The sequence below is a fragment of the Aplidium turbinatum genome, chromosome 16, assembly GCF_918807975.1.
Source record: "Aplidium turbinatum chromosome 16, kaAplTurb1.1, whole genome shotgun sequence".
NCBI classification, from domain to species: Eukaryota; Metazoa; Chordata; class Ascidiacea; order Aplousobranchia; family Polyclinidae; genus Aplidium; species Aplidium turbinatum.
In genome coordinates this window covers 10,247,111-10,272,234 of record NC_137487.1, presented here as the reverse complement: position 1 = coordinate 10,272,234, position 25,124 = coordinate 10,247,111, and the positions used below count along the sequence as shown (strand labels likewise).

The 25,124-nt window shown below is 37.8% G+C and overlaps 2 protein-coding genes across 2 annotated transcripts in view; one reads left to right on the top strand and one right to left on the bottom strand.

The window, feature by feature from the left end:
• LOC145785584 (uncharacterized) overlaps positions 1-1,070 on the bottom strand; it is a 29,418-nt gene extending 28,348 nt beyond the window's left edge. Inside the window, exon 1 of the mRNA XM_082597247.1 lies at positions 626-1,070. The gene's annotated coding sequence lies outside the window, so the exon portion shown is untranslated. The remainder of the gene's footprint in view (positions 1-625) is intronic.
• Positions 1,071-15,499: 14,429 nt separating this feature from the next.
• LOC145785395 (transcription elongation factor SPT4-A-like) lies at positions 15,500-24,756 on the top strand. Its single transcript, XM_082597051.1, has 6 exons — positions 15,500-15,520; positions 16,082-16,230; positions 16,839-16,945; positions 20,788-20,843; positions 21,149-22,886; positions 24,238-24,756. Exons 2-5 carry the CDS (start codon positions 16,153-16,155, stop codon positions 21,274-21,276), a joined length of 369 nt encoding a protein of 122 aa, XP_082453177.1. The 5' UTR covers positions 15,500-15,520; positions 16,082-16,152; the 3' UTR covers positions 21,277-22,886; positions 24,238-24,756.
• Positions 24,757-25,124: the final 368 nt, after the last annotated feature.

Below are 25,124 nucleotides of genomic sequence, written 5' to 3'. Positions count from 1 at the left end.
TTGAATCAATATTCTCCATCCACTAACATTTAGCTCAATCAAAAAAGGTGTTGAACTGCATAACGTTGTCTGCTTACCATTCATGGAAATACAGTAAGCAATGCACCTGAGGCTTTGCAGGAACCACCGCCAGCCAACAAATCACTTTTTATGTTGATTCAATACCTACAGACGTTGTTCAATTAGTGCAAAATGGACTGATTTGGGTGCGAAAAAAGCATAAGCGCGAGCGAGCGCGTGTTCAACCAATAAAAATAAATTCAAAATTGTTTAAATGTAAATGCATGTGGGAGTCAAAGGATAGTAGCGTTTGGGTCATTTTCGGCATACCGTTTGTTTAGAAATTTCAGAATAGCCAACGTCAAAGTCACAAAGAAAAAAAAAGTAAAATAAGAATTGTAGGATTTTTTGGAAAACATCGGTTCATAAATTTGGAACAATCAATAAACTGCCCTTCTGTGTCTAACACAAAATAGTTGTTTTATAATTTATAACATTTCACACAGCTTCATGATTCAAAGTAAAGTCTACCCAAGTTAGGTTATTCCGTGACACGCTTAGAAAAAAAGTAAAACGTGCAAATTACCAAAGCCGCCGTTCAGTCAACAGTCTGTTATAGACTTACTTTCAGGAATGGAAGAAATTCGATATTTTTCACGCAGCCGGGCTAATTCTTTACACGGTTTATGTTGACCATTTTCTTTAGTGGATTCATGTCGATGGCGCTTATTCTCACTGCGCTGTTTCAAGCTGACAGATCTGGATACTTTTTCAGTAGATTTTTGATCAGACTTACAATTTGACAGCCTGCAGCTCTCGAAACTGACAGTTCTCACGTAACTTGGCACGTAGCAAGGTTGCTGTATGTTTCGTTTTCTATCACATGCAGCCGTAATAGCTCTTCTGCTTTGCCACCCACTGCAATATTGGGATGACTGTTTCAGCAAAACGTTGTTGTTAGAATCAAAAGTACTATGCGTTGAGCTTTGGTTGTCATGTGATGACACAATGGGCTCGGAAAGCTGAAAAAGGGCAATTCTTTCCTGAACGTTGGTTGCAGTTCTGCAGCGGCGCACCATAGCAAATAGCTTTCAATCGCTTATTATAAAATCAATATTTTAGCAACAAAGTAGGCTACTTCCTGAAGGTGTATGAAAAGAATAGACTCTGTCAAAAGACGTTCACACAGCAAGCAGTTTCACCGCACATTTAAATAGGCTACAATAGAAAAGTAACGGCTATTTTGCATAATATGAAGCATTGGCATTACTCTTTGATCTGAACCCAACTGCTTCCTGAACTGCAATTATTTCACATTGAACCGAACCTGCCTCAAATAATGAGGCTCCTTTTTTTGAACACAACAATCTGACCTAACCAACACCATTACATCATCGACACGCCTACTTCAATGTTAGGGCTGATTCTTGACTGATTTTCCCGACGTAAAGTAGAAAGAAGTGAAAAAAAGCAGAGTTCTCGGCACTCGTCTGTGGGTTTGTCGATCGTCACACGCGAGAGCTTCGTATATCTTTTATAGATGAAGGAAACCTAACACTACGAAGACGACACGATCTCGCAGTTCCTTTTTACTTCAAGTTCACTGAATAGGGTATAGAAAAAAAATCGCAAAGCATACTTGAAGAGTGTTCCGTGTCCTTTCTTTACGAGAAAAGGTAACATTTGCTTATTACGACATTGGTGCAATATTTGTTATTTGCGCATATCATGAAAGGAGTTCCTTCATACTATAATAAACAAACTAAAATCTAGCTTTTTCTACGCTCAAACAAACCAAAGTGGTGTGAAGCAGAAGTTCCGTATTTTGGTAAATGCGTCATGTACAATAGAGGATCTAAAAAAATTTGGAAAGGAGCACTAAAGTTTCAACAAACTAATTTTTCCAAGATAATATAATCAGGGGTCACCAACTGGCGGCCCGCCACGCTGTTATGTGCGGCCCACGGAAAGTATCCGCGTACAAATATAACCCAATTACTTTTCTTGAGGAGTTAAAGAGCATAAAGGCAAAAAATACTTTCCAGGAAGCATATTTTCGCTTTGTATACGATTCCACCGACCAATCAGATTGTAGTTCTAGGTGGGGGTCGCTTAAAGTTATTCCAATGCGGTGTCCAGCCACACTTCAAACAAAATAGCAGAGTTTTATTCGCGGCTCCCTGATGATTTTACTAACCTGAAGAAAACGCTTCTATTAATTATGCTTATAGTCTTTGTAGTACCCACACAGCGAGCAAACATTTTCACGAATGAAGATTTCGAAATCAAGACTCCGATCAAGGTAGAGGGACAATTTTTGCATTCTATTTTGAAAATGTCTGTCAAAATTTCAATGTAAACATTGATGTTCTTTTGCAAAAACATTCAGCAACAAAAATCTCAACGAAACTGTCTGTGAGCATTGGGTTGCTTATTTTAAGTTTGTAAATGTCATGTAAACACTGGTGTGCGTTTCACCGTTATTGTGTTTCATGAGCACTGTTCCCTTTGTGCAAGTTTTTGTTGGCAAAATACGTCGGTGTGTCAACTCAATTTATAATAAATTGGCAAAACATTATATATAAATTTGAAGACTTTTTCTGGTTGTATTATGAAAATATTTAGCTTAGCACTGCAAAATGTTGTTAATCAACAATTCTTGCCATGCTGATAAGAACTGCAAGTGACAGTTGTCCAATAATTAATCTAAGAAAGACGATTTTATAGACTCTCACAAAAAGGATGAAAAACCAACTCATTGCTTTTTTATAGGGAACACTGTTCATGAGTTACGATAGAAACGTTTTTTCGGTGATTTCCACAAGCGTTTGTTTCATGGTGCCTGGTTTCTTTTTCCTTGTTATTGGAGCCTATTTTTCGCTGATATGTGTGCAGGTCACTGTTGTTGCCTGTATTGCGATGTGTCAAACGTTTTCTTGTTACTGAATCTGTTAATTGTAAGATATCTTTTGTGAAGCGGAGTGACAACACCACTCTTGCTTGGCGATGAATATTCTGGTGAAACCGCTCGCCTCGCTAAAGTGCGCAAAACAAGTGGCTTCGTTTATTAGGCATTGTTGAAGAAGTCAAAACTGTTGTTAAAGGAACTTGGCCTCGCAGTAGCTTTGTTCCACTAATTTTGTTGCTGCAGTATTCTAAGATAATATTAACAACATGTAACTCTGGATACTGGGTACGCCTTGCGTTCTTTTCTAGCATAAGAGTCAACCTGCCTAAAATTTTATTAGTGCGGCCCGTCACAGCTCTCCTTAGTGCCAACGTGGCCCGCATGCAAAAAAGGTTGGTGACCCCTGTCTTAACTAGTTGAGTGAGCAATAGATTTACGTCGGAATAAAGCATTGTTTTCCTAGTTTTTTTTTTTTGAGCACATGAAAATGTTTACCCGTTATATTCGCTATCAAAGCTATGCGCATCCAATGCCGCCGATTAGGTTAATAGCCTACAGTAAAACAGGGTTGAATACGAGAATTAAAAAAAAATGATACGTATTTTTTCAAATTTTGGTTTGGAGGGGAGAGGTACGTGACCAAATGCCCACCGGGATTTTTACCGGTCGTGTCAGCTTCGGCAGCTTCTGCTTCTTTGAAAAGCAAACTGTGTAAATATTACGTAATGCTATAATATCGATGTGTAAAAGGTAGTCGAAAGACATTTTCTCCTAAATATAGGCTCCAACACAACGTAAAACTATAAAGAGTGCCCAAGCAATACAAAGGAGTGGATTGTCTCAAGAAAAGCGTTAGTGTATTGCGTTACTTAAACCACAACAAAATATCAATGTAGCCCATATCTCAAAAAAATCACTTATTTTTTACACCACAAAAAGACTCATTAGCTTATCAGTTGGTTTAAAATACAGATGTGAATGTATGTGATAAGTGATTTAAGAGTTTGTAATTGAAATTTAAAAACAAATTTTCATATTTAAATAAAGGAAACAATAAATTATTTATAGTTGAGGCTGACTATTTTTGTATTTAGTTGAAGCTAGCTCTTCTAAAACTCTTGGCAACCTAAAAAACTTGGCACATTGTTTTATTTTTTAACAACACTACTGAGTCTTCTGTTGATGTTGTTGATTGGTACCGATACCCAAGAACCCAAGACGCCTGAAAATGAGGGAGATCCGCAATAGCGCTAGACTTGCTTTCTTGAGGATATAGAGATTTATCCAAAGGATTGATATAGTTATCAATGATGCTTCCTGTCATCAGCGCTGGCCACTGAAACCACTCTCTTTTTGTTGACTCTTTCTCCTCATCGCTCAGCCGAAATCTGTCCTCCACGCTCTTCTGCGTCAGATGTAGCAGTTTTTGTAGGATAAAGTGGTGGTCATCAGCAAGATCTTTGCCCTGAAGGTCACAATGATCAAAAACTAACCAAATTTTTCAATGAATCTCAAATATTTTCAAAAATATACTTTTACAACCATTAAAACTTTGACATGTTGTTTCTTCAGGCCTCGTGATTGAAAATTTAAATTTGAGTTGATAAAATAACTAGAAAAACTTTTGTTTTCAACTGTTCACAAGAAAAGTAAAGCGTCCAGCGCTTTCTAACGGTGGTAAAGTTAGTACTCTAGTCTAGACAGACCAGCTCAGCCAAGATTATTTGATACGAAGGCTCGTCTGAAACTTTTAGATTTGGAAATGTTTACAAACGTCAAAAAATAACTGTTCAACCCCTTGTTGCAACGAGTGGCGGTCGTTGTTTTTAAATTTAAAAAAGATATAAAGATTAGCTTTAATTATAAAACCACTCTTTTCCAAAACTATGACATAAGTTATGACACGAGGATAAGCAAAGTTTGGCTTGGCTATTTTGCCTATAGTAGCCCACTTCAGATGTCTGATAGAATTCTTACTAAAGAAAAAACAAACAAATTGGACTAACATATTGCATACGAGCCGTTCACTACACTGTTTTGATTGCTCTTGTTTAACTTTTGATACAGTCTGATAAAAAATGTTTCTTTTCGAAAATACGATCATCTTTTAACCAGTTGAAGCAATTTAATTCCATAGCCTAATGAATCTCGTATCGATTTCCACGGCAAAAGGAAGAAAAGAAATCTCGACTAAGCTCGTTAGCAGAGCCGTTTAAGAATTAAGAGGATATTTTAAGCCTTGTAACAGTGAGAACCTCCGGGCCCAAATCAAGACACTTGTAAAAAAAATGCGTTATATCCGAAGAATTCGCGGCAGTTTCTTAATATAAGTTTTCCGGGCTTAATTCGTATTGAAATCCGCTCCGTTAGCTCAGTGGTTACGCGCTCGACTCAAGATTACGCCGCGCTGGTTCGTCTTTTGGGGTGTGCGCTTAAAGTGCCTCTGACAGGAAAATAAATTCGCTAAATTTACCTAAGATACCAAAAAGATAACACTAACAAACTTCCCTGACCAGCAAATCCCACAAAATATCAACAGGCTACTAAGTTACACGCTTGCAAACTTTCGTTGACATCGGCGAATCTGGCACTCATTCAATTGCGAAAATAAAAACGGCAACACCGCTGTGACGTCACAGTAAGCGGGAAGGATACATTCTTTCTCTGTGATGACTTGGTCTTGGTAAAGTATGGTAGGCTACGGCTACTGCAAAACGTGAATGTGTGGGGCTCTGTTGGTCTAAAGCAGGGGTTCTTAACCTTTTTTCCCTTATTACCCATTTCTGTCCAGATCAAAGTCCCATTACCCAAAATCTAATTTTATCTATTTTACCATATTAAAAATATAAAACAGCGTTATTCAACAAAAACAACATTTAATGTAAAGAACGGCATCAATAGTTTCAGTGAGACATTTGCGCTTTTTTTTGTGTACAATTGATGCAATATTGGGTGCGATTTTGGATACTGCACAAAGCAAATCTGACTTCAGATCTAACAGCTTGTTTCGAAATTTTGACTTCAAAGCAACAACACTTGGAAATGCTGATTCACAGAGATAAGTGGAAGGGAACATAGTCAACAATGTTAGTGGTTTTGCACAACTTTTGGATATGCTTTCCCTATCATTTTCCCAAGCTTTCACCTTCAAAAGAATATAGCTCGCTCGTCTCAACACTAACTCTAAATGTACACTTAGCTATATAAACTACTTCAAACAACTGCTAACAGCAACGCAGCCATCAAGCTTGCTTATAAAACAACTGTAACTGAACTGATTATACAAGAAAAATCTTACTATTATGTCACAAAAATGAAATACATAAAACCGTAGCTAACTGCTCTAGGCTGCTCCTGAGCTGAGTCGGAGTCTGCCTCGCTTTCTGACCTAGTCTTGTTCTGAAACGATCCCTGTTCCATATCTAGAAAGCTAAAACCTCAATTGCTAAGGTAACAGGGATCAGTAGTCAGTAGATGTAACAGAAAATATATTTCGCACTTGTTAGTGCATCGTCAGTTCTGATAAGGGCAGTTAAAACCTACAAGTAATGTTTTAAATAACAACTTAACTGCCCTTTATCAGAACTGACGATGCACTAACAAGTGCGAAATATATTTTCTGTTACATCTACTGACTTACTGATCCCTGTTACCTTAGCAATTGAGGTTTTAGCTTACATAAAACCGGCAACAAAAATGATGCGAAAAATAAATCACTATGACGAAACAATTCTAAAAATGATAAAATATCACTGTGCTTGTTTGGTTGTTTTGAACGGACTCAAATAATAAAAAAAGCATAAGTAATAAAGCAACTTTACCACTTACAGCTGTGACATTGTTTGTTACATCTATAATTCTAAATATTCTGGTTCAGCTGATTACCCACCTGCTATCCTGAAATTACCCACATGTGGGTAATTACCCATAGGTTAAGAACCACTGGTCTAAAGCATGTGCAAATTAAGAATTACCGAAATGAAAAAGTGAACATATTATTACTATCAGGTTTCGATCAAATAGGTTGAGTTTACTTTTATCAAACAGCATCTCAATTCAATTGAAATTGCAGTTTCATAGGGCTACAATTTTCATACTTTTTTATTTGTCCTAATCTGGCTATAGCCATTTGCAGTGTAACAACAGTATCTCACAAACAGCACCTTTAATTTATGGTTGAGGCAATGCCTACAAATTGCTGTTTATGTGACATTGTCAGTGACAAAGACCGTGTGCTTTCTTTTCCCACTTTCCCACAAAACAAAGTACTGAGAAGAACATGATCAAAGTTTTCTTCAAGTGTTCGAAAGTGGGATGGGCCATACAAGACTAGTCGTAACTTATATGTTCACATCACTGAAGATGATTTTGTTAATACCACTAAAGTAAAAATGCCTACAGGCATGTGTTGGAGTGTATACTACAGGGTGATGCTCTCGGAAGCAACAATCGGATTGTGATGCCGTCATGCATTGTTTGGCGAATCCGAAACAATTTTCCAGATCCAGATGGCCGCTACACCGGGTTTCAATGGCCAACTGAAGGAACATTATGAGAGAGAGAGAGAACTTTTATTTATTTTTGAATAGTGATGATGAATTAAATATGAATGATGATTCGTAGGCTACGATTTCTTCATTTTTCACTTCAAGTATATTTTAGGTTTTGTAGGAACGTATCCAGTACAGTTTTATTAAACTGCAAAAAACAATAAATCTTCGAAAAAAGCAACCGCTTGTGGTACCAACTCCGACCAAATTGTGATCCACCAATTACATCTAGGAAGCGTTTGTTTCATCCGTTGCTAACGACGTCCACTTAGGACAGTGGTTCCCAAACTATGGGTCGCGACCCAAACATGGGTCGCAAAGGGTCAAAAAATGGGTCGTGCAGAGACGATCCAAATCTGCCAAAATCGGACTGTTGTAAATTAATTTATAAATAAACTTTTTTTTCTATTGAGTTGTTTTAATCCCAACATCGACAATTATTGCTTCATAGTATGCTTTTATTTGGCTTCTCTTATCAAAATCAATATGGCAAGCAGTTTTCCCGGCATTCCAGTCACTTCCTTCAATAAATCACGGGAAACGTAAATTATTCTTTAAGTTGACAATTTAAGATTTCTAAACTATTTTTTCTTAATTTGAAGTTCATTTTTTCTGCGACCCTGGTGCTGGCAAGCCACTACGTAGGCTGTGATGCAAAATGTTGTCAAACGAATTCTTAAAGAAGAACAAGTTAAAGATACATCCGATGCATGCAAAATATGAGCGTATTTTTAAGCACCGACAAGGCACTGGAGCCAAGCCGGTTCGACTCAGCAACGAATCTAGCACTTTTGCTTAGTCTCATGAGGAAGACGAGCTACAGCAGACCACCCTACAACTGATTGTCTGTGTCTTGTTTATAGCAGGCAAAGATTGCAAAAACAGTGGAGTGGTAAAATTAATTATACAGGTTCAGTAACGTAGCCAGGAATTTTGAAAAGGGGGGTTTTGACCACCCAGCGGCGGGGGGTGTGGGGGCCCTCCCCCAGAAACTTTTGAAAAATTACTTTGAATTTGATGCATTCTGAGAGCATTTTCAACAAAAATGTGGGTACGAATATTCCTGTAAAATGGTGCTGTCCGGTAACATAGCAAAAGGATAAGATCATGTTTTCTTCGGCATTTTTCGGAAATAAAGCTAAGTCTCTGTGTTTTCTTGTTGCTAATTCCTGGCTGAGATCTTTGAATGTTTATTATTGGCAAAACTCGCTCTTTTAATGCAATTTTGTTTAAAATTAGGCAATTTTTTTTAGACTGAAAGCATCATTCTCAATATCGTGACGTCACACACGTGCCAAAGGGGGTGTTGTAACCCCCAAACCCCCCCCCCCCCCCTTGACTACGCCACTGTACAGGTTACCTGTGTCTTGGGTCGCTAGATGCTAACAGAACTCAAATTTGGGTCGCGTTCAAAAAAGTTTGGGAACCACTGACTTAGGACGACGTAATACCACCAAAGTCGTCCCAGAGCAGTGGAATATGGAGTTTCCCCTGTGGTGGCGCTGCGGAGCAGTCGTTTGATTAAATTACGCCCTAACCAGTCGAGCTACAAGGTTAAGATTAAAAATTTCGCTAAGTGTAAGTCTGCGCTAGGAAATGCTTTAAAAAGTTATTATACTTGGATCCAACCTGTCAGGGGCACTTTAATTAAGCAACGCATTTCAGGATTCCTCTCCATTCAGCGGCACCTAGTGGATGGATTAATTCCCCGGCAACAACACCAACAAGAAACAACAATTGGAAAACTTCATTCTGTAAATTTCGGTAACCGGCCCTGCGTCAACAGCATCTACAAGCGTGCGAAACTATCAGGAATATCCTATCAAGGCTTTGTCAGTAAGAGGATAAAGAGTTAAAAACCAAACCGAAGCAGGTTTGGTTCTAAACTAAAGTCACGCCTAAAGTCTTCCGTCTTTACAATTAAAATCAGTATTTTGAATAAATAGTCTGATTAATATAATAATAATAGCTGTTAAATAAATTCATTGTGCTGCTATGTGTGTGTTGTGTGATTTTAGACTGCTTTGGCGCTGTTGTCACCCTGCAAATATGGAAGTCGATTTTGGCACTTGTGTCGAAATCTGACGAGCACCTGGCAACACTAGTAAAAAGTGAAGATTTGACTTCTTTCGTTCTTGTGACAGTACCAGTGTTGTCAGATTGGGCGATTTATCTGCAATTGGGCTACTTTTAGTTGGGCTTGGCGCCAAAAAATGTTGGTTTGCGACTTGCGCTTTTTTGGGCTACTTTTAGTCTCTGATTTGGCGCGAGACGGCGCCTAAATTTGGCAGAATTTTAAGTTGTTTGACAGTGAATTTTGAGTTGGCAGTACTGAATAATTGGTAGAATCCGACCAGCCTTTGAAAATGTGGGTAAAGTTTCGGTTTATTACGGAAAAAATGACGTTATTTTTTTGATTCGGCATGAGGATTGATTTTACTGCTGACCATTAGCAGCTTTGACTGTTGTTACAGCAATGCTGTATTCATTTTCATCCGGGAGAATGGAAGGACTGACTGGCGAGTGGCGAAAGCGAAATTGCACTTGTATCGAATATCGGAAATTATAGGGTAGTTATGATCTTGGTTTAGTACGGAACCGTACCATAATTTTTGAAGCTTTTATTGCTGTCTAAGCTATAAATTAAAGTGGGAAAAATTGAATGTCAGTGGAGAAACTTACTGAATGTAAACTGGTCTTCCTTGTATGATTGAAAAACAATGATAGATTCTTGTATTTTTTGTACCAAGGTGTACGAGTTTAGAAATGCTGCAGGGGAGTATAAATTTAGAGAAGTTGCTCAATTGGCACTTAACAATGTAGCCTATACCAATCAGCAATGCATTACGGTAGTTGAGCGAGCCTTTTCGAGAGTTTCTGCAATCAAAACCAAACTGCGAAATCGTATCGGACTTCAACTTTTGTCAGCGATTGTGAGGATCAGAACTTTGCTGCAACAATTGGAAAAATGCTGTTTGATCCCCGGTCATCAATGCGGAAGCATGACAGCTCTATATATGAAAATGAAGCTTCAGCAGTTGATGATAGAATTTTGTTGGGTGTTGGTTCTTGGTAGTTCATCTGAGTTGACGGGCTTATGCCATGCATTAGCATCTACTATGGAACCATTTGTATCTTGAATTTGAAAATAGGAATTTGTATGAAGTTTGTATAGCATTGGCTCGTCTAAGTTTTTTTCTGTTGAACAATGCTTGATTCAATATTGAACATTGTACTTATTGTATGTTGTATTAATGTATGTATTTTGTATCTACACAATCAGCATGATGGACAAAGATGTTGCTTTGTCCATGACTCTTGGGGGCATGCCCAAAAACCCCCTAGAAAGCCTGCGCCTTCGTTGCTCAACCGTCGACGTCGCGACGGCAAATTGGGCTACTTTTAAGTTGCTTTGGCGCATTTTTGGGCTCTTTTTTAAAAAAAAATCTGGCAACACTGGACAGTACGCCAGTACGGTAACATTGTAATTTGTAATTGTAAGTGCTACCGTATTTTAGCAACTTGTAGTTGCACTGATATGACATTCAGCGTTCACACTTAAGCAATTTGGTTTCTCAAAACAATTATTTCAAAAAGAAAAGAGTAGCCTAGATTTTGAAATCAAAATTTCATTGGCAATGGTTGAGTAATGTGTGGGCTGTGGAATAAAGACGGATGCAACCCAATTCGTACCGTCAGTTCGTACCTTGAAAAGATCGAGAGAAAGAATTAAAAAAAAAGCCGAAGTCGCTGATCGCAGTTTCCGCAAACATTTTAAAATTTTCTGCAAACAAACAAAAACTCTTAGGATCATTCTATGCCGAAATAAACTAGATTGATTGATTTAAAGAAATTTTAAAATGTTTGGTGAAACTCCGATCAACTCTAACCCCTAACTTTTTTTAAATGTTTGCGTAAACTCCGATCAACCCTAACCCTTTTAAAATGTTTGCGAAAACTGCGATCAACGACTTCGGCAAACTCTTAGGATCATAACTGGAAATTTTAAAATGTTTGCATTACGGGAAATTTTAAAATGTTTGCGGAAACTGCGGAAAAACGGAAACTGCAATCAGTGACTTCGGCTTTGTTCTATTTTTTTCTCTCGATCTTTTCAGTATGTTTGTTTGTGGATACCGATACCCTAACCCTTTAAAAATGTTTGCGGAAACTGCAATCAGCGACTACGGCTTTTTTTAATTTTTTCTCTCGATCTTTTCAAGGTACGAACTGACGGTACAAATTGTTCATGGTACGAATTAGGTTGCACCCAATAAAGACCATAAGGGAGAAAAAGAATCAAGAAAGGATGGATATAGTTGAAATGAAGGAGACTATTGAAATTGAATAACTTACCAAGGCAAACTGAGTAAGATGGTATAGTCATGTATCATGTTCTAAAGAGGAATGAAGGAAGGTTTCTTTGAAAGGCATTGACTTCAAAGGTAGATGGAAAGAGGAAGTTGGGATGTCCAACAATAACATGAATAGAACAGGTGAAGAAGGAGACAAAGTCGGACTAAAGGAAGACTATGCAATGGAGAATAGGAGCAAAGGCAATTGCTGCAAGGAAAGAATCGGCCACCCCCACTAATAGGGACAAAACCAACTTTAGATAATGTCATTACTAGCCTAGGCCTATAACTTATCGTAGCATTTTGGCAGGGTCTTTGCATATAGGGCCTAGGCCGCCATGAGTTAAGTATACAACACTTTGTGATCAAAAATCATCAAACTGAATGATTAACTTGAGCTATATGTATAGTCTATGTGCATATTTGCGACCATTTTTTTAACCTGTTAACGATCATCTAAGTTGGGAAATGAAGTTGTTTTTGTATTGTCAATTTTTTTGTCAAAAATTGCACATCGCGCTGAGGTTAGTTTAAAATGCGTTTACAATAACAGTTTTTTCTTTCACAAATGACTATAGATTTGTTGTTGTTTACTGTAAGAATATTTATAAATAAGGAAAAAGCAATACTATCTCTACCAATTCCACAAACCAGTGTTGCCAAATTCTCCAACAGGTTTGATACCAAAAAACTCGTGAAATTACACCAGATGCCACAACATTATACTAGATTTTCAAACCTTATAAATTGTAGCAATAAACCTGTACTCACTCATTAGCCTACTGTGTCATCCACAATAATTTATGCAAAAGTGTCTCAAGACACATATTTTGTTGAATTAGAAATCATTGTTTTTTCTGATTCCTTGTCCACAGTTTGGTTTCACCAGGCATTACGACGGTCAGTAAAAGATATATATACTTTTTTCAATAAGGCAAAAACTTTCTATTGCCAACATAGAAGATGTGGTTGAAGTTATTCTCTGGTTTTTGTTTTATTTCAAAACTTTTTTTGTGTCAAATTTTCAGAATTTTTATCTCAAATTGTGTAGTTTTGTCCAAATTACACCAGGTTTCAACAGATTTTTGTCTGGTTTTAACTTTATTTTTGTTGCCACCAAATCGTTTCAAATCTCAAACTATTTTTATAATATGTTGTCCCATAACACTATCCAGCAACTCTGCTACAAACTGCAGTTGCATTAGTGCAATTGGTGCCATGATAATGACTGTTTTCACACTGGATTGATCAGAGTTTCCAGACAGTTTTTCTTTTTCACAGCATCTTTTTATGTGAGCAAAAGAGTATATCGTGGCTGATACTTCAATATAAGCAACTCGATACTGAAAACGGCATATGCCTGTTGGTTGGTGTCAGTTCCAAGTGAACGGCTGTAAACGGGGGTCCACGTCTTTTAGGCGCTGACAGTTAGGCGCTGGTCTAATAGGCGCGCACACTGTGGCGTCTGGATATTTAGGTGCGGAGCACTGTGGCGCCCGTTCATTTAGGTGCTATTCCTAGTAAAGTCTGTAGGTTGTATCAGCTTGGCAGGTAGGGGCGTAGGGCAATGCTTTTCACACAAAATATTATATTGAACAGGAAAATATATTGTTTTGTTAATGCGTGTGCGTTGTTGGTCATGGCTTCAGTGAGTGAAGTTGCTTAAACTGGCAATGCTTTTTCACACAAAATGTTATATTACACAGAAAAATATATGGGTGAAGCTGCTTGAACCGGAAATGCTTTTCACACAAAATGTTATATTGAACAGAAAAACATGTTATGGCTTCCGTGAGTGAAGCTGCTTAAACCGGCAATGATTTTCACATAAAATGTTATATTGAACAGAAAAATATGTTGTTTTTTTAATGCGCGTGTTCAGCATTTATTTGTTGTTAGTCCAGGTTTGCGCCGGCAAAAGCTTTATCAATAAATTATTCAAGTTTCCGAACATGTATGAGTTCACTTTTAGTTAGGTCAAATAATAACTAAACACCAGTAAAAAATGTACCGTAGGCTGTAGCCTACTCAAGCGGGCGGTAGGCTTGAGTGAAGAGTAACTTAGTTTTCCGTCAAAACTCGGACTAGGTTTAATAACGAGCGAAGTCTCACCATTATGCTTGCAACTTGTAGCCAAGGTGTAGCCTATATGCCCTGTAGAAATGTATTCATGTGAACAGTAGTAGAGCGTCTTACGCGTTCTCGTCACATGGCCAATCCATCCCGAGCAGAAGTAATTTATATTTAATCTAAATTTATATTTAATCTAAATTACCAGACATTTTTCACACAAATCTGTTATATTTACGTGGTAAAAACATGTCATGTGATCGACGTAGATGCACAATCTTGACATCAAATGAAAGCATATATACATCTTCAGCTATCCGAAGATGCAAAGCTTTGCAATAAAATTTAAAACATTCTATGTACAACTAGCAACTCCAAACGGTATTTTTTCTAATTTCTAAAAAAAATTAAAAATTGGCAGAAAAGTGTACTTCATTATAATTTTTACTACCCAAGCATAATACAATAATATGAAAATATATGTAGTTTAATCGAATGCCAAAACAATTCTGCACATGAGAAAAAATTTACTTCGTTTCTGCGCGCAATGCTTTAGGAGGTACAGCAGAATGATTATGGAGAAATTTGGAAAATTTTAAGCAAAAAGTTTACATAATTTAGCCTACAGTCTTTTTGATCGAGAAATTCCAAAGTAAAGGGTTGCCTAGCCAGATTTGACTGCCAGTTCCAATGAGTGAAAGAAAAAAAATCCACTGTGTCCCCATCTTTAAGAAGTCCTCATCTGATAACTGCACCGCCAAAATATTTTTTTTTAATTAGCCAAAAAAGGACAGGCAAAGACTATGGATCTGCCATCATTTACATTATTTTTTTGCTTGAAATAGGCTACCTTTTAACCTTGGACGTCGGGATACTTCCTTGGTCATTATGGCAAAAATCCTAAGATGTGTGTATACGTCCGTGGTCGCGAAAGAGTTAACTAAAAATGAACTCAATAATGTTCGGAAGCTTCGATAATTTATTGATAAAGCTTTCACCAACGCAAACCTGGACTAACAACAAATAAAACAATAATAAATCAATAAAACAACAATATATTTTTCTGTTCAATGTAATATTTTGTGTGAAAAGCATTGCCAGTTTTAGCAGCTTCACTCACTGCAGCTTCACACACAGCTTCTTCACACACAGCAGCTTCACACACAGCTTCATTCACTCACTCACCCCTAAGCCATGATGTAATTTTCTGGCAAGCTGCCAAGCTGATACAATCTACAGACTTTACTAGGAATAGCACCTAAATGACCGGGCGCCACAGTGCTCCACACCTAAATATCCAGACGCCACAGTGTGCGCGCCTATTAGACCAGCGCCTAAAAGACTTGCTCCCGTAAACGGTGTATGCCGTTGGTGACATTTCACAGGTTGATGAACCTCTAAAAATCGTATTTGTTAACTTGAACAGTTACTCTTTTTTATTAGAAAGATGTTACTTTTCATACTCATATTTTCATACTCATAATTTGGTGGTATTGTTGTGTGTATTAACATTGCATTAATGCATTTTGTGATTGACTGTTTTAATTCCAAAATGTATCCGAACACCACTGTTATTCTGGTAGAATAATTCTGCGCGATCCGCCTAATACAGTAAAACTATCTGTAAAAAAACACAAGTAAGTATTGTGATGACAGCAACAACACGCGGATCTAGATAAAAGCACTTCTTGTTGACATATTTATTGTAATGCTGCTTGACAATCAGGATGCCATTTTTAATTCTATTTTTTAAAAGGTGTTTTTCTACATTGAAGACCAAAAAACAAGTCACATGTGTGATTACGTGTCACTGTATTCATTGCAGACAAATATGTTGTTCTCAGCACGTTACAAAGTCAGACAATTTCAATTCAAGTACGATACACTATTCTCCTGAATTATATTTTATCAGTGCTGAGTGCATTGCGATGCGGGTCTGCTACTATTCGGTGATTTCCTAACCCCTAACCCTAAAACGGCAATGATAATTAGGCTACGGTACCCGATAATTTAAAAAACAATTGAAAAAATCCCCCGTTAAGAGATCGGACTCACCGAAACGGGCCATTCCGTTGCTATGCAGAGTGACCACATCTATGACATAACTTGGTGAGGTATCAAACCTATGTCTGCTTGTACAGAGGCAATAGGCATACACATTAAGCCGATAGAGTAACTGACTGTATCTTTTTTTTCAGCCTAACCAAACAGGTGCGCCTTAGACTACTACATTCATTTAAGCTTTTTGATTCGTTTTCCAAAATTTACCATGGCTAGTGCATCAATGGAATCAGTCCCAAAGAGTTTGAGAAACTTACGAGCATGCTTGTTGTGCTCTTTGATAAAAGTAAATGTTTTCTAAAGTACATGTCATTTTGAGTGTGATAATGTCAATATAGCTTTGACATATGTTAGCATTGTGAAATTTATTATGTGCTTAATGAGACTTAATTTTGTTTTTCGACCACAATTTATTCCTGCATTGTTTGTGTCAGCTATTGTATAGTGGTCTAAATTCTGAAAATCTTCAATCTACTTAACTAAAAGGATTATTTCAGGCATCTTAACTTTTATTCTGGATTTTAATTATTATTAGAGCAAAGGTAGAAAATGCTGGCTATAATCTCAACAAAAATTCTTGATAAATAAACGATTGATTGATTGATTGATTGAAGGATTTACAGTTCTTAATACACAATGATCAATTGATCATGCTTGCTTGAATCCCATCACAAAGCCATGTGCTTGATTGCAGATTGTCTGATAACAAAAGTCATTTCCAATTTTTATGGATTGATAAATGGATTTGCATGAAAAGTTTATTGTGCAAAACTTCTTGATCACTTCTTGGGCAATATGATTTTGCATTCACTTGACTTTAATTCGGCTCTCAGAGCAGTTTGAGACTCCTGGTTTTCATACCATCGCTAAACTTGACTCTTCAATGTCATGCAGACTATCGATCAATTTGAATATGATGGTTGTGACAACTGTGATGAAGTTCTTCACATGAGAGGAAATCGAGACATGGTGTATGATTGTACAAGTTCTCTGTTTGATGGGTATATATTTGTCAATTTTTATTTTGTAGAGTATCATCGCAAGCTGTAACCACGATATAAAATGATGGCACCACTCAAAAATGCATGTGCACCTGATGCACGACATTGTGACATAGTTTGAATGGCTCAATATTTATCAAATACTGGACTTCTTGCCTGAATGTTGAGTAGACTGGAAGTTTATAGATTACCTTGCCAAATTTACTATACAAAGGCTTGATGTCAAATATATTTTTTAAATATTGATGTTTAGAAGTGCCCCAACCTCCTATAAAATTTTCATTTCAATCAAATTATCATGAGTTTCAAATGACAGTATTTCCAAAACTTCTCAAGCAATCCCATTCCTGTTTATATTCATTTGATAGATAAAAGAAACACTACGGCTTGGTGAACTTTGAGTAAAATTATGTTAAAACCATGTAAAATTCATGTGTTGTTAAGAATGCTGGTTTTTTTAACTTTGCAAAATGGGTGTTTTTCTATTATTTGTTGACCGATTTAACCACCTTTTCACAGTTCACAATTATATCTGGTCATTAAAAAAGTGAGGTATTATATACAATTCATCATTAAACTTTGATGGCTGTAGCTAGAATACAAAAGCAAAAAGGTAACAGGGTGCATTGGATTAAGAGCTTTCAGCATCAATGAAGCTAGTCAGTCACAAGCAGTGGCGTATCTGGAGGAGTGAAGCATCTACCTTTTGATGCTACTCTGGTGCTTGGAAGTGCATGTCCCAAAGAAATCATACCAGCTAGCATTTGTCAAGACTTGCAGGATTCGATAAACATTACAGACAGAGCAGTCAGGTGAAACATCCAAAGTTTTGGACTTGACATTTAAGAGATTACCCTGAGTGTGTCAACTGTTGAGTACATGAACGGGAGGGTATTCATAACCATTATAAGCAGACTTGGAGATAACAACAGAAATTGTCAAAACGTTTTCTTGCAATAAATTTTTGACAATTTACTTGGATGGCAAAATTCCTTCTGTCTTAATAGGCTCCACTTAATGGGAACATATATCTCCGATACTTGTATCAGTTCAAGGTGAAATGCAGCTTCTGTCATTGCTAAAACTTCCCTCAGAACTTGTGTAGCTCAGGCTTGCAATTGAAACCCTACAAGATAGGGTCGATGTGGTGTGGTTTGATACAAGTTCCAAAACTCGAGGAGCAAATGAACCACTCCGGTCAAATAAAAACTCTTTATTATCAAGGTCAATTATGTAGTGTATATGTCTTCTCATCACTACAATCTTGAACTGATTTCAGTAACTGCATTTGAAAAAGTGGTAAAATCATTATTGGCACCACAACCCAATTATTTAAACGTTCTTATAGATAGACTGGAGCAAGGGTCTCAAACACACGGGCCGCATGCGGCCTGCGAGGACTTTTTGGTGCTGCCCTCGAGGCATTTTCAAACTTTAAAATTACAGTACGTATTTTCCATAGATTTAGTAAGGTAAAATTCACTCTAAAATTGCTCAAAAAATGTGAAAACTTCGGACGATATTTTATCACTATTGTCAAGCCATTTCTTATTCACTCACAAACACATCTATCCCAAACACATTTCTCATTCACTTATTGTGTCGTTATTGCAATAGTAACCTTGGTATTCGCTGGTCAGCTCTTCAAAAGGTTAATTTTTTCCGCGCTTTCTGAAATCTGATTGCAAGATTTTGACTCTCCAGGTCCGCCGTTTCGTTGGCGTCCTATTCTGTTTTTTTTTTGCGTTCGTACAGCGTTTTTTTTTTTTACTTATTTTATTTTCTATTGAGTGACTGCGTGACCAACCAAAAGAGAAATCTCTTCTACGACAACTGAGAAAATAGTTTGTCATTTGTGGTATTTAGCAAAACAACTGGCTGACCTTGTCCTTACTTATGACGGCGTGCCGAACATTAAAGATAAAATAGCTCAAGCTGTTTTTCCAAATAACGAAAAAAATATTCCTGTAAAAAATCACTCTATGGCATTAGAGCATCATTGTAGCATATTTATCCTTTTAAGCATGAATAGCTTTCAACTAGGGGTGTTCAATTTCGATTATTTCAATATTCGAAATTCAATTTATTTTCGATTTCCGAATTTCGATTTCGAATATCACAACTATTCACCAAACTGCAAAATGTGATTTTATTGAAAAAAACGACATGAAAATTCGCTAGAAAACGCTAAAAAAAAACATGAAAATTTGCAAAAAAAGAACACAAAATAACGTCTACAGCTCCAGGCCCAAGTTGGTGTTTATGAACACAAGCTGATCGACATGATCACCCGTCAGTCGGGATCTCAGCTTCGTGACGGTCAGGCCAGCTTTTGAAAACGATCGCTCCGCTGGAGCCGAGGTCGCTGGGATCCCAAACACTTCAAGTTCATTTTCACAGCGAGCGATTCACTGCCGCGACATTTCACTGCAGAGTGCAGAGGTTTCGACTCGAAAGCGACATCGAGTATGTTTGCAAGCGCATAAAGCTAAACGCACGCTCCGTCTACGTAAGCAAATTATGTTGTTTTTGGTTGCATTCAACATCTGATGACATTGAATCGACACAAAATGGTAGATTTTTGCTATGTCCCAGGAAGCAAAATCAGTCATTTTTACATTGATTCAACGTCTGCAGACATTAAATCAATGTAAAAATGACAGATTTTGTTGTCTGGTGTTGGATTGTAGCATCGCAACTCGTTCTAGTGATTATTTATCGCGAAGCTGTTGCGGTTTGCATTCAAAAAGTGTTTTCCTGCTGCCGATCGCTAGTTCATCTATTGTTTTATGTATCAATACAGCATCAAAATTTGCCCCCACACAGAAATATGCGCAGGCCCGTAGCCAGCCAGGGGTCAAGGGGGGCCTCCCCCCCTGAAAAAAATTTCGCCCCCCCCCCCCTTGGCAAAATCTCAACATTCTCGGGCAACAGCTACAATGATAATGATTTTGCCCATTTAAATTTTTTCGGCCCCCCCCTAAAAAAGTTGCCCCCCCTTGCTCTGCGGTCTGGCTACGGCCCTGCCCCCACGGCTTAGGCGCCTATGAATTCGGTAAAAATGGATAAAAGTGCGACAAAGCTCAGCCTACACTTTCTGCTATTGCACAACCCAGCTATCTTCATTCTTAAGAGAAATTTGGCATTAAAAATGCCAACCTGGCATCCCTGGTGCAGGACTGGCCGTTGGACCCGCGAGAGCGTGTGGTAGTCACGTGATCGACGATGCGCATGCGTCGAAGTCTTTTTTCGCTTGCAAAATGCGACAAGACAGATTTCGCGCTACTCGCGTTACTTTCAACCGCGTTCAGCCGAAAGGGCGGCTATAATTTCGAATATGCCCGATACGAAAAACGAATTTCGAATATCACCTTAATCGAAATTGAACACCCCTACTTTCAACGCATATTTTTTTGTTTATTGCAACACGTTTTAAATAATTATGAGAAATTGTTACATTTTTTAAAAGCTCCCAGGCTCTTGTCTTTTAAAAGCTCCCAGGTTACTTTCCATTTTCCAACCAGTGGGAACCCACCACTTGTTGGAAAGTGCTGCTGAAGATGGCACCGAGCCATTGCTTACTCCTATCTGTGCTCACTACCTTGGTGTTTCAAGACGGAGACGTCCGATGGGTGTATGCTAATTTTTTCTTCATCATTTTTTGAAACCTACTTGCAATTTACATGCTAGATTTGATAAAACCTAAAATAATTTTGTGTTTATGCTTTTACTTTCCCAAAAAAGTGCTTTTGAATTAATTCAAAGAAAGACTGCTATGCAAGTTTCTTTGTGCTATACCTGGACCAAATATTATTTCAACGTTGCATTCATTTGTGTTTCAGAACCATAGCGATGATGAGCCCAGAGGATAGTTGGGTGGCTAAATGGCAAAGAATAAGTGAGTTTGGTATCGAATAATGAATATAGATTGTTGTAATTTTGAAAATTATTTGCTTGTAGCTTGTAAAACTAAGCTATACTGAATAGTGGTGACCTAATGAAGATGTTTTGTCACGGTATGTGGAGGTATATTAAATTTTGTTCTACTTCTGTCTCCACCAAGTATTTAAGATTATGTTGAAAGCAAAATTGGTCGTACACTTTTTCAAGAAAATGTTTTTGCAAAAATCATACGAAAACTGCATTAAAAACTTCAGCTACAGTCTGGTGTCGCGTCACAAGCTTAACGGCGTTTTATTTCAGAAAAATTCAAACCCGGTTGTTATGCGATCAGTGTCACTGGCCGCCTGCCGAACAGCATCGTCAGAGATTTGAAAGCGAGCGGTGTGACCTATCGATCCAGAGATACCAGCCAGAAAACGACTGAATGAATCTAGATGGCTCACCGGTACTGCGATGGACGTCAGGGCCGCGTGCTGTTCATTAGCCTACAACTCGTTTCTGAATTATTCTTTTCTATGCAGAAGACTGAATGGTTATTTACGCGAATGGCTATGTTACGCATCTCTTGCGCGTCATCGGAACGTGTTTGCTGCTGAAAACTCTATTTGTACAATGGTCGGTAGGTTGCGCTAGAGATCTTCACGGATGAAGATTCTTTTTGTTGTAGTCGTTTCAAATGCAACTGCACAACACACACTTTGTTTATTGAGTTGACTTCCATACGTGTTAGCACGGTACGCGTATTTGTAATCTGCGAGCAAATTGGGGGTTTAATTTTGACCAATCAAAAGGCAAAATTTAGTGAGACTGATCGAAACTTCGCTTGAAAGGTGTAGCAAATCAGGTTACTCACAACTCGCAGCATTTGCCTTTGATGTCGAAATTTTCATAAGCATGTCAGCAAGTACAGCAACACAGTTTGATAAATCTGACAAGTAGCCTACCTGAAAAGTTAGCAATCCAAAATTTGTACGCAAACCTTATTTGCTAAATTTTGTTGCAGTTTCTTTCAAAACTCGTCTTCTGATTTTTTCCCAAGTTTGATCTTGACAAATAATGTTTTAAGTTGTGAGAAATCTGACCTCTTAAACTTTCTAAGCTGGGTTGAATCCGGCCTCCTGATTGGCCAATAAACCGCATCTGTTGCAGCGACCTGCAGATTACAAATACACTTACGGTGCTTTCCTTGTTGCAAATATACAAGTTTAATTCGTGGAAAAAGAAAATAATTTGAGAATTCCACTAAACTGCACTTTTGATCCTCGCAAACAGTTTCAAACATCTGGTAGAATAAATAATTTTCTATAACCAACCGACTAAAAGTGCTAAGTTGAGTGCACAAGTGACCTTTAAACTGTCTAGTTATATAACATTGATTTCATTGCAATGCTAGTTGGAACGGTGGAGTTAAAGGCGTAAGCATAACGCAGTTCAAAGGGCCACTACCCCTTCTCAAGTGCAACAAGTACTGCTGATACACTGTTGCGAGACCTTGTCTGCGAGGTTACGGAATAAACAAATCAAAGATCGATATTTGATATTGTGAATCTTTTGGCAAGGTAGCCTGTATGATTATATCTTGCTACAGACTAACTAGGCTACTTTCAGTTCAGTTTGTTTTTATTTCTGACCATCACAACGAAAAAAAAAAGCAAAACAGTAGAACTCGGTTAATCCGGATTCGGTTAATCCGGATCTTCGCCTAATCCGGATAAAACTGGAAGTACAAATGATTTGTAATCTTTTTCTTGAGAAACGGCTTTGGATTATCCGGATTATTTAATCCGGATCTTCGCCTATTCCGGACAAAAGTTGCGCTTTCTCTATCGCTTTATCCGGATTTGCCCGATTTTTTGTAAGTTTTCCATAGAAACTCGTCTTCGGTAACTGTTTTCAAAAGTTTTGAGTGACTATAGATTATTCCGACACCCATGTCTGAAGATGTAACTTTTGCCAGTGTGTTCTTGCGTTAGACGCAGAGTCTACAAATACATTCATTTTACATGCATACTGCATTTCAAAAGAACTCTGTCACTGGGTCGCTAACTGGGTTTTTTTTTTCGGTCATTTATCGGTCATTGACCGATTTTTTAGCAAAATGTCCGAAAAAAATATTGTCAATTCGGTCAAAATGTCCGAAAAAAATACGTACGCGCTCAAATCGATTTCAGTGATTGCAAAGAAGCTTCTTGCGCCACTGTACGATTTCTTGTCAATCGGAAATACAAGACGTAGACTTAGTGTTTAAACGTTGATCCAATGTCTTATTATATGTGATAACGCAAATACAGAAGTCAGTCTTCGAAATTAGCGTGGGCAATCGGCACTTGCCGAGGTGATTGCCGACGCAGATGCGTGAATGGCGCATTAGCGTTGGCAATAAAAATGCTGAGGCCACAGGAGCGCTTGTAAGGACCAAAAGATTACAAAAAAAAAATAATTTTCTTGGACTACACCAGACTCTTACTATTGCTGGATGTTTTATTTGGGTTACTTCCTACTTCGCCGGCGCTTAGACACGTGCCCAGCTGAGAGAATTGAATCTTTCATAAAAATATCATCCTATTTGCATTGATTCAACGATGGTAGACGTCAAATTAGTCTAAGCATCTACTCCTTATCGCGCCTCGCGACTTTGTGTTGCTCGCAGTATCTCAATTGTGCCGAAATTATGTTAGTGTAAACGTAAATCGAGGCAATCTTTTCGCAGGAAGCTATTAATTTGTTACTGGTACCTGGTTGAGCAATTAACGTTATTTTATGATAATTCAACGCCACTAGATGTCGAATTAATGTAAAACAAACGTAAATTTCTTATTGGGTACTGTTGTTACGCAATATAACCCGCCGGGAAAATTAAATCGATTTGTGTTGCCTCGAACATTGAATCAACCCAAAATTAACTTACTTTCCCCCGTCAGTCGTGCGTATCGCGTTGCTCGCTTTATCGCTAGTTTTTGGTATTATTACATCACAATAAATCAAACAGTGCGGTCGTGATAGACTACTCTAGTATATATTTTGCTTTTCGCTTTACATGTTTTGGTACAATTTTTTTCGTAATAAACGTTCACATGCAATTGCCGAGGCAATTTCAACTTTTGCCGTTTGACCTTGACAATGTTTTTGCAAAAATAAAAATATGTTAATTTCGAAGACTGAAAGTAACGTTTGTCTGTTCTAACTTTTCTCAGATAAAACACGACAACGTTTCTCAGCGAAACTTAATGTTGTAGCTAGTCAGGAAGTGCAAATTTTCGTTTGTATCAGCTACTTCAAAGGAAATATTTTCATTAGAAAAAATGACCGAAATAAATAAAAAATGACCGAATTTTTTCAAGTCATTTCGGACAAATGACCGAAAAGTCTCAGCGAAAAAAAAAACCCAGGTCGCTAATGTGGTGATCGCGCGTCTCGGAATTGGCAGATGACCACACTAATGCGTTCAACTTCGGTGATTTTTACCGATACCCTTCTATCTAGGTAACGTCAGGCTTGATAGAACCGTCATCGGTTAATCCGGACCTTCGCCTAATCCGGATGGAATCGCCGGTCCAATCGAATCCGGATTAACCGAGTTCTACTGTATATGACAAACATAGCAGACGTCCAGAAAAAGGTAGAAGCGAGGTACTTACAATGCTGATACTTTTAACTAAATTATAACTAACCAATGCCTGGTGGATAATGATCACTGCATTAAAGTGGGTGTTATGTGAACTTTTTTCCCTTCACTTTTTCGGTTTAATAAGAATACAGTGTCAAATATACATTCCAATGAGTTTCTTTTCTGCCTTCATTGTTTCCGCACATTGAATCGACTTCATAAATGGCTTGACATTTCACACTGTATGGACGAGTCAGTAGATGAACTTGACAAACTGTGAAGAAATGCAGCGATGATTCGCTGAAAACGCGTGTGCAGGCCTATTGGATTTTGAGACTTGCTTAAAGGACAATAAACATTTGACACTCAGTGACCCAAGATGTGTTAAGTTTTTTTTCAGAAAGGTTGCCATATTTAGTGGCGTACCGTGACCACTTTGATAGGGTGTTCAGTGACGGCAAAGCAACAGCGGGGGGTCTGGGGGGCCCCCCCCAGAAAATTTTTAAAATTATCATTGAATTTGGTGCGTTCAGAGAGCATTTTCAGCACAAATTCTGAACATGAACAGAACTGACAAAATAATGTTGTCGGAATGGAGAAGAATACAAAATAGATATTTATTTGACAGCGCATTGAATGAAAGACTTAATAATATCAAACATTAAGTTG